This window comes from Eumetopias jubatus, unplaced genomic scaffold (genome assembly GCF_037043125.1).
Source record: "Eumetopias jubatus isolate StellerSeaLion01/CBP00866 unplaced genomic scaffold, mEumJub1_p1.0 scaffold_10, whole genome shotgun sequence".
NCBI classification, from domain to species: domain Eukaryota; kingdom Metazoa; phylum Chordata; class Mammalia; order Carnivora; family Otariidae; genus Eumetopias; species Eumetopias jubatus.
This window is the reverse complement of record NW_028274816.1, coordinates 107,997,008-108,007,420: the sequence shown is the minus strand read 5'-3', so window position 1 is coordinate 108,007,420 and position 10,413 is coordinate 107,997,008. Positions and strand designations below refer to the sequence as shown.

The following is a 10,413-nucleotide window of genomic DNA, read 5'->3' as shown; positions in this document are numbered from 1 at the left end:
GCCGACGCGGCGCCGATCCCGCCCCGCGGGTGACGTGTGGCGCGCGCGGCCCGGCCGCCCCGGCAGTTGGTGCAGCGGCCGTTGGGCTGAGTGCGCTCACCCCACCCCTCCCCTCCTCGGGTCCGGACCCCCCACCCCGCCGGGCGCAGCCCCAACCCCAGCCCCAGCCCCAGCCGGGCCCGTCCCGTGCGGGCCCGTGCCGCCCCCTCAGCCGGCGACGCCCCGGGCCGCCCGCCGGCCCGCCCGCCCGCCACCATGGAGCTGGAGGACGGTGTGGTGTACCAGGAGGAGCCCGGCGGCTCCGGGGCCGTGATGTCGGAGCGGGTGTCTGGCCTGGCCGGCTCCATCTACCGCGAGTTCGAGCGGCTCATCGGGCGCTACGACGAGGAGGTGGTCAAGGAGCTGATGCCACTGGTGGTGGCCGTGCTGGAGAACCTGGACTCGGTGTTCGCGCAGGACCAGGAGCACCAGGTGGAGCTGGAGCTGCTGCGGGACGACAACGAGCAGCTCATCACCCAGTACGAGCGGGAGAAGGCGCTGCGCAAGCACGCGGAGGAGGTGAGGGCCGGCCGGCGGGGAGGGCGGGGGCCGGGCCCGAGGGCAGGCCGGGGGCCGGGGGTCGCGGCCCGGCCCGGGAGGGGCGCGCCGGGCCTCGACCTGAGGCCGAAGCCCCCCGGACCCACCCGGCGGTCGCGAGGTCCCCGGGACCCCCAGCCGGCTTCGGAAGCCGAGGCAGTCTAGTGAGTATCCAGGAGAAGGGAGGGAGATGAGGAGGCAAGGCCCGGGGAGGAAGCCGCAGCTTAGCCTGAGGGCACCTGAGGTTGGCTCTGAGGGCGGAGATTTTAGGGTGGCCGGTAGCCTGTGGTAGTTTAGGGAAGTTTCCGACCACCGTAGGATAGTCAGATGGCGGTTCAAACTTTTACCGTGGTGTGTGTGTTGGGGGGGGGGCATTTAAACACTTCTGTCTTGGATATGTAACTTCCGCTGGTTCCAGTACCTTTCCAGGGGGTTGCTGCTTTGGGAAGTTAGAGATCTCCCTCTTTCGGTCAGTTTCTTCTTGACGTCTTAACCCTGTTAAGAAAGAGGTCTTGTTTTATGTTTTTTGTGTCTTGGTTGAGACTTTGTCAACACTTAGATGTTGTATAGCAACACTCTGTAAATAGAGCGTACAATTTTATTTTATTGATACCTCACACTAAAGCGTTCCTCCGTGTCAGGTGGTCACCTTGGACAGTTCCCTTTAAAAACCCTCTGTTTATTTTTAAAGAGGACTGCGGGCGGGGCGGGTTGAGGAGGTGTAGGTGACATTTGGCAGCCTTTTTCAGACTGCAGTTTACAGGTGCCCTTAACCCTAGCATCTCGGCAGTGACCTCGGTGCCCTCACCTCGGGTCTGTGAACCTTTTGGAGCTCTGGGGTGTAAGTGATAGGCCCTGGACTTCTTGAGACAGTCAAGGATTTAAGCTTTCAGGCTGTGTTGGCTATATTTTTATGGAACTTATTAGTGCAGGTGAAGTGTTCATCTTTGTTTTCTGAGCATCTAGCACACCTAGCTAAGTACATGGTGATTAAAGGAAGCTAAATAAATTATTGAACCAACGACATATTCTCTTTGAAAAATGCTTGAAAAAAGATAATTAGGATGTGAGGTTTGTTTAGCAGCTCATTTCCTAACCCTAAATAGTACCCCCATTTAAACTTTGTTTTGTCACATATACCTTTGTACCAGGTCACATAGTTCTTTTTATTCTTTTTTTTTTTTTTTCGTTAAAAATTGACTTTACGATTAACTACCAGGAGCAGACCTTTTTTTTTTAAGTTTTTTTTTTAAGATTTTGTTCATTTACTTTTCAGAGAGAGAGAGGGAGGGAGAGAGCACAAGCAGGAAGAGTGGCAGGCAGAGAAAAAAGCAGGCTCCCCGCTGAGCAAGGAGCCGATGTGGGACTCGATCCCAGGACCCGGGATCATGACCCGAGCCGAAGGCAGACGCTTAACCGACTGAGCCACCCAGGCATCCCTTTTTATTCTCTTTTTTAAGCTTGACTATAGTGATGATTTTTAGTTCTGATTTTGTGATCCGTGTGTCTCAAAGGAATGGCATTGCATTTGCCAAAGAAAGTTGACTTTATTTCAAGAATATTTCCAAGTATATAGGAAGGAAGGGATTGAAAAAAAAACTCTAAAGATGGGATTGCAATTTCCAGTAGCTTATTAGCACTGTTTATAGAACAGAGGTCATGTACTCCTTCTGAGATGATATGCTGTATCTTCATCCTCGTACAGGCCCGGGTCACACGTGCCAAGAAAAATACCTGCTACAGGTTGCAGAATCAGAAAATAAAACTGACTGGGGCGCTTGGGTGGCTCAGTCATTAAGCGTCTGCCTTTGACTCAGGTCATGATCCCAGGTCGTGATCTCCCTTTCCCACTCCCCCTGCTTGTGTTCCCTCTCTCACTGTGTCTCTCTCTGTCAAATAAATAAATAAAATCTTAAAAAAAAAAAAAAGAAAAGAAAACTGACTAACTGCTATGCACCAGATTGTATATTAATTTCTTAAGTATATGACTTTTTAAATGACTTTTTTTGTTATATATACTTTTTCAAATATGTCTGTAAATTCTGTATAATGAAGTCTTTGCGCAGAGCCATGACCTGAGAATAGAGAACGTTGACGAAATGCTAGATGAGCCAATTCCCAGACCACAAACATAAAACTACCTTGTTACCACTTTTCATGTAAGATGATAAATCAAGTTTTACGCCGTCTCCAGAAATTCAGTCTTTCTTAGGCCAATATGCACAAGTGAATTCTGTGTTTAATTTTCTGGTAGTGCTCCAATTGTGGCCTTTAATACAGAGCCTACGAGTCTGCTATTATAGCAAAAGTGCCTCAGGGTATTTACAGCAAAAGTACTTGAAAGCCTAGAAATTGCCCATCACCAGAAAGTGTAAAGTAAATTCTGAGCACCTTTGTGGAAGTTTAGGAGGATATATAAATGGTGTGAAAGTTTTAGGGGGTGTGAAGTGCTATAATCTCTTGCTTACAGGAGTTCTAAAGAAATTTCATCTTTATTCTAATGATATCACTTAACTTGAATATTTTGCTTTTTTCTTTGCTTTTATTTGAATTTTTGTGTGTGTTAGTCTATTTTTATGAGTCTTTAAAAACAACCAAAAGGAAGGCTGATTTTATTGTTACTTTTAAAAAAATATTTATTTATTCGACAGAGAGAGAGATAGCGAGAGCAGGAACACAAGTGGGGGGAGCAGCAGAGGGAGAGGGAGAAGCAGGCTTTCCGCCGAGCAGGGAGCCCGATGCGGGGCTCGATCCCAGGACCCTGGGACCATGACCTGAGTGGAAGGCAGACTCCTAACGACTGAGCCACCCAGGTGCCCTGGAAGGCTGATTATAGATAGATTATGATCAGTTTCGGGGAGTATGCTCAGTAAGGAGTCTGCTTCTCCTTCTCACTCTCCCTCTGTGCTCTCCCTCTCTCAAATAAATAAATTAATTAAATTAAATAAAACTTTTAACATAAAAAAAGATTATGATCATTTTCAAATGCTAATCAAGAAATGCTAATCAAGAAATCTATCACCCTATTGCTTGCTACTCTCCCCTTTGGGCTCCCTGCTCAATCCATTTATCTTTCCATTCCTTACCTAAGTCTGTTTTTTTTTTTTTTTTTGAGATTTTTATTTATTTATTTGACAGAGAGAGACACAGCGAGAGCGGGAATACAAGCAGGGGGCATGGGAGAGGGAGAAGCAGGGAGCCCAATGTGGGGCTCGATCCTAGGACCCTGGGATCATGACCCGAGCCCAAGGCAGATGCCCAACAACTGAGCCACCCAGGTGCCCCTCCTTAACTAAGTCTTGTGTGGTGCCTTTGCCCACGCAGGTCCCTTGGCCTAGAATGCTTTCCCCTCAGAGCTTCACCCTGGTTAGCTTCTCACTTTTGGCTCAGCTTAAATTTCACTTCTTCCGCTAGACTTTACCTGTCTACGCAATCTAGACTTACAAGCCCTATGAATCTATGAATAATTTATTTGTAAATCAGTGTTTCTTTTTCCTCCAAGATTTTATTCAAATTCAAATTAGTTAACATATAGTGTAGTATTAGTTTTAGGAGGGTGGTTTTTTTTCCTAAGATTTTATTTGTAGGCAATCTCTATACCCAATGTGGGGCTCGAACTCACAACCCTGAGATCAAGAGTTGCATGTTCTACTGACTGAGCCAGCCAGGCACCCCTCAGTGATTTTTTTTTTTTTCCCAATCAGTGATTTTTAAAAACAAACGTCTGTCTATACAGTGATCTGGAGAGAGACGTTTTTCTTGGGAAGAATGTGTTTTTTGTTTTTGTTTGTGCCAGTTCTGATTCTTTTAAAATGGACGTGATTATTATTTATTTAAAAGATTTTATTTATTTATTTGAGAGAAGAGATGCAGTGAGAGAGGGAACACAAGCAGGGGCAGCAGGAGAGGGAGGAGGAGCAGGCCTCCCCCAACCCCCAGCAGGGAGCCCGATGCAGCACTTGATCCCCAGACCCTGAAATCATGACCCGAGATGACTGAGCCACCCAGGCACCCCTGGATGTGATTATTTAAAAAAAAAACACAAAAAACAAACCCACAGCTTTCCTGATAAGTAGGCAAATGAGTTTAAGAACCCTTTTCTTAGGAATTTAGTTCCAAGTGATTCTGTGGGCTTTGTTTCTAATCACCATTATTTTCAAAGTGAGAGTTATTTAGCATGATTCAGTGGAGGGAGATTTCACTTAAAAATGAAGCCGCACCCTCTTCATCTTCCCTTTCTTCCCACCTTGCACTACAGAAGCATATCTGTCAAATAAATTTAAAAAAAAATTTTTTTTTTAAGATTTTATTTATTTATTCACGAAACACAGGGAGAGAGAGAGAGAGACGCAGAGGCAGAGAGAAGCAGGCTCCCCGCCTAGCAGGGAGCCCGATGCGGGACTCGATCCCAGGACCCCGGGATCATGACCCGAGCCGAAAGCAGACGCCCAACAATCTGTGCCACCCAGACGCCCGTAAATAAATAAAATCTTAAAAAAAAAAAAAGATTTGTGGGCGGGAAAGCAGGCTTTGATATTCAGTGTTATTTATTAATGTTATAGTTCTCATTCATAAAAATATTAAAAATTTTTTTAAAGATTTTATTTATTTGTCAGAGAGAGAGATTGCACAAGCAGGGGGAGCAGCAGGGAGAGGGAGAAGCAGACTCCCTGCTGAGCAGGGAGCCTGATGTTGGACTCCATTTCAGGACCCTGGGATCATGACCTAAGCTGAAGGCAGCCGCTTAACTGAGCCACCCACGCGTCCCCATAAAAAATATTTTTAATCAAAACTGTGGATGAAGTTAATTTTAATTTGTTTGCAAGGTAATTTACAATGACAGTTAAGTTCATCTTTTCAATAAACACTTAAAAAGGAAAATTTGATGGCTTTTCACTGAGTTTTGTGACTTTTTATCAAGAAGGGGAGTGAACAGTAATTTTGCATACTTAAAACTTAAATTTGTTGATGGTGGCTGTTGAAGACTTAGGGAGTTGAAAAACTGAAATTCTAAGTCTGCCTCATCATTAAGTTTATTTTGTGTCTTTAGCACATCTGTTATTTAAATTAGTATTACCATGGTTCTTCAGGCTTCTCTCCTTAATTCTGTCAACTCTAGTGTCTTTAGGAGTTTAACTTTGCTGTTTTATTTCACTAGAGTAGAACAGTAGGAGGGGGTGGTGACATGACAGTACAGGAGAACAGGGGTTGTCCATGGGGTATTAATATTTGACATCTTACATGTTTGAATATACATGATACTAGTTTTCAAGTCCTTTTATTTATTTTTTATATTTTAAAGATTTTATTTATTTGACAGAGAGACAGCGAGAGAGGGAACACAAGCCAGGGGAGTGGGAGAGGGAGAAGCAGGCTCCTGGCTGAGCAGGGAGCCCAATACGGGGCTCGATCCCAGGATCCTGGGATCATGACCTGAGCGGAAGGCAGACGCTTAACAACTGAGCCACCCAGGTGCCCCAGTTTTCAATTCCTTTTAAAAGGGAAGTCCCTCTGTGGTACCTGTTCATTGGTTTTTGAAACCAGTATCTTGTGGTATCTTCAGTGAGCTAAAGATTTTAGGTCCAAGAATTGACTCAGGTGCTGACTTAATTTCTCTATTGGTTCAGTTAGAGTAAGGGTCAGCAGTTTTTTGGAATGTTATGTTACATTTTAATTCAAACCTGTTTTATTTTTATTATTTTTTTAAAGATTTATTTAAGTAATCTATATCTAAGGTGGGGCTCGAACTCAGGACCCTGAAATCTAGTTGCATGCTCTTCTGAGTCAGCCCAGCACCCCTGAAACCTGTTTTAGAATGCTCAAAAAACATTTAGTGTTTCATTGATCTCTCTGTTACCTAAATTATTATGTACATAAAACCGATATATTTAAAAACATATTTTACACACATAAAAATACATATTTTCACATTTAAAAAAATGCCGTTTTGGGGCACATGGCTGGCTCATTCATTAGAACATGTGGCTTTCTGGGGCACCTGGGTGGCTCAGTCGTTAAAGTGTCTGCCTTCAGCTCAGGTCATGATCCCGGGGTCCTGGGATGGAGCCCTGCATCGGGCTCCCTGCTCCGCGGGAAGCCTGCTTCTCCCTCTCCCACTCCCCCTGCTTGTGTTCCTGTTCTCACTGTGTCTCTCTCTGTCAAATAAATAAATAAAATCTTAAAAAAAAAAAAATGTGGCTCTTGATCTCAGAATTGTGAGTTCAAGCCCCATTTTGGTCATAGAGTTTACTTAAAAAAAATGTTTTTTTTCTTGGTGACCCATTTGACTAAGCTTCATTCTGCCCCTCCTAGTTAGTCTCTACTTTGAGACCCTTTCTGAAAGGAACAATCTATTTGTTCCCTGGGGGTGTGTGTGTATGTGGTGGGGGTGATGGGGTTGTTGCCTTTTGAAATGGCAATCAGTTAACCATTGGTTAGGTCTTAAGACAGATCTTACCTTTCTTTACCTTCAGAGATTTCTGAATGTAAGTATGTAAGTGAACTGCCATTATGTGTCCTTCCTACTATGACATTTACATTTTTACTTGGTTAAAATCACAAAAGAGGGGGTGCCTGGCTGACTTAGAAGAGCATGTGACTTTTGATCTGGGGGTTGTGAGTTCGAGCCCCACATTGGGTGTAGAGATTACTGAAAAAAACAAAACAAAAGCTTTAAAATCACAAAAGAGAATACAAAAATGGTGAGGTACCTAGCTGGATCAGGTAGGTACCTCTAATCAGAGGATGGATTAGTAGACTTAAGAACTACACACTATATTACTGTAGTATGTGCCGAAGCTCATTGATCCAAGAATTTTGTGCCTGAGTCTGGTTCCTGTTTCTTGGACTCCTTAGCTTACCTTTTACTACACACTGCATACCTAAATCATATGGAACCTTTGATTTCCAGGAGAGCTAGTATTAGAATCTAGCCAAATATTTGTTCTGTTCTGTTGACTGTGTTAGTAGCTGTTATTTTAAAAATACTTTTTTTGCTGTACTCAGCATGCATAATGAATACAACTCTTACCTAAATAAATTACTATTAGGTTGAGATAAAATACATCAACATAGACCCAGTTTAATAATATATGTAATGTGTGGGGCTCCTGGGTGGCTCATTCTTTAAGCATCTGCTTTTAGTTTGGGTCATGGTCACGGGGTCCTGGGATTGAGCCCCGCATCGGGCTCCCTGCTCGGCGGGAAGCCTGCTTTTCCCTCTCCCACTCCCCCTTGCTTGTGTTCCCTCTCTCACTGTCTCTCTCTCTGTCAAAAAATAAAATCTTAAAAAAATATATATGTATGTAATGTGTATTAAAAAACTGATATTTAAAAATACATGTGTGTTGGGTGGTGGGTGGCTTAGTCTGTTAATCAGCAACTCTTGATTTCAGCTTAGGTAATGATCTCAGGGTCATGAAATCAAGCCCCAGGGAGGGCTCCATGCTCAGCATGGAGTCTGCCTGAGATTCTCTCTCTTCCTCTACCTCTGTCTCTCCCCTCCCTCCCTCTCTCTCTCTCTAAAATAAATAAAAATCTTAAAAAAACATGTGTGTAATTCTATACATTTTGAAATCAGCCAGTGATATTATTTATTTAAAAGATTTTATTTATTTATTTGACAGAGAGATACACAGCGAGAGAGGGAACACAAGCAGGGGGAGTGGGAGAGGGAGAAGCAGGCTTCCCGCTGAGCAGGGAGCCCGATGTGGGGCTCGATCCCAGGACCCTGGGATCGTGACCTGAGCCTAAGGTGGGCGCTTAACAACTGAGCCACCCAGGCGCCCCGATATTTATTTATTTTTTAGTAATCTCTACGCCCAGTGTGGGGCTAGAACTCAGGAACCCAAGATCAGGAATCACATGTTCTTCCCATTGAGCCAGCAAGGTGCCCCTTAGCTAGCAATATTTAGTTAGTAGTTTGAAGTAAGAATGTTTTATTCACTTAGGAATTAATAGTGTCCAGTAGTTTGGCATAATAGGTGACTCCAAAAATTTTTGAACTCAGCCACAGGAATTTACATATTAAGCAGTACAGTAAAGAAGTTTCCAAGTTGAGGATATAGAGTTACTAGGAACTTTGAAAAATTGTTTATTTTTATTTTATTTTTTTAAAGATTTTATTTATTTATTTGAGAGAGAGAGAGAATGAGAGATAGAGAGCACGAGAGGGAAGAGGGTCAGAGGGAGAAGGAGACTCCCCGCCGAGCAGGAAGCCCGATGTGGGACTCGATCCCAGGACTCCAGGATCATGACCTGAGCTGAAGGCAGTCGCTTAACCAACTGAGCCACCCAGGTGCCCTGTTTTTTATTTTTTAAGATTTTATTTATTTATTTCTTTATTTGAGGGGGAGCGTGTACACGTGCAGGGGGATGGTCATAGGTGGGATGAATAGGGGGAGAATCTCAAGCCAACTCCCTACTGAGTGGAACAGATGAGGGGCTGGATCTCATGACCTTGAGATCATGACCTGAGCTGAAACCAAAAGTTGGTTGCTTAATCGACTGAGCCACTCAGGTGCCTTGTTTTGTTGTTGTTGTTGTTGTTGTTGTTGTTTAAATCAGTAAACTTTTTCAGTAAATTCCTCCCCCCCTAGCTTTTTATTAGGAAAATGTTCAAACATACAGAAAAACTAAAACCACATTGGTAACTGTATATGCATCACCTAGATTCAGTTGTTGTTGTATTTACCTGTATATGTGTATGTGTCTGTGTATTTACATATGTACATACATGTACACATACACTCAACATTTATATACATACACATTTTTAAATTGCTAAACCATGGCAAAGTAAATTGCAGATGTTATGACATTTCAACTTTTACTACTTAAAGTATTTATCTCAAAAAATGAGAGCATTCTGGGGTACAGGCTGGCTCAGTCAATGGACTGTGTGACTCTTGATCTCGGGATCGTGAGTTCAAGCCACACATTGGGTGTAGAGCTTACTTAAAAAAAGATGAAATTAATAAAAAGTTAAAATGAGAGTATTCTATCACATAACTACAATATTATTTACATTGAGAACATTTCCTAATATTATCTAATATTCCATTTGAATTAATTTTTAAGAGCACAGTATATATCAGTTATACAGATAAGTTTGTTAATATTTTTATACTGAACTAATGTCACTCATTTGGGAAGGAAGAAATTGCAGTTTAGAGACTTTTCTATAAGGAATTTAAATCTGAGATTATAAAACAATGAAAATTGGTTAAGATTTTTTATTTAAAATTACAGCATAAAAACCGGATGAATTGTTTTTTTCCTTTGAAGCTAAAATACAGAAATTGAGAAACTGATCCTTTTTAAGAGCTGGGAGGAAACTCCCATGATCTTCTGGTTCTACTGTCTCCCCATCTCCATAGGTAGGTAGAAAGATAAACAGACACAAAGATGGTCAGAAAGAACAAATATTTATTGACACTGTTGTAGGCTCGGGAATATAACTACAAACAAAACAGACAAGGAAGGGAGCCTGTGCTTTTTTTGAGTTTATGTTGTAATAAAGAATAAACAAGCCAGATACTATAATCATAGATTGTGACAGACGCCTCTCAGGGAATTATTCATTTATTTGAGAGAGAGAGGGAGGGAGAGAGAGAGAGAGCACGCACACGCACGCAAACAGGAGCATGCAGGATGGGATAGAGAGGAAGAGGGAAAGAACCCCAAGCTGACTGTGTGCTGAGTGGAGAGCCCTGCACGGGGCTTGATATCATGACCTGAGATCATCTGATCATGATCAGACCCGAGCTGAAACCAAGAGGGAGGGAGAGAGAATCTCAAGTAAACTCCCTGCTGAGTGTGGAGCCCCGCTCTGGGCTC

General features: G+C 43.2%; 1 protein-coding gene across 2 annotated transcripts in view; it reads left to right on the top strand.

The window, feature by feature from the left end:
* The first annotated feature begins 230 nt into the window (after positions 1-230).
* SPAG9 (sperm associated antigen 9) overlaps positions 231-10,413 on the top strand; it is a 135,092-nt gene continuing 124,909 nt past the window's right edge. For both annotated transcript variants that reach the window (XM_028091365.2, XM_028091364.2), the window contains exon 1: positions 231-558. In XM_028091365.2, coding sequence (XP_027947166.1) covers positions 256-558 — 303 coding nt within the window. In that variant the 5' untranslated portion in view covers positions 231-255. The remainder of the gene's footprint in view (positions 559-10,413) is intronic.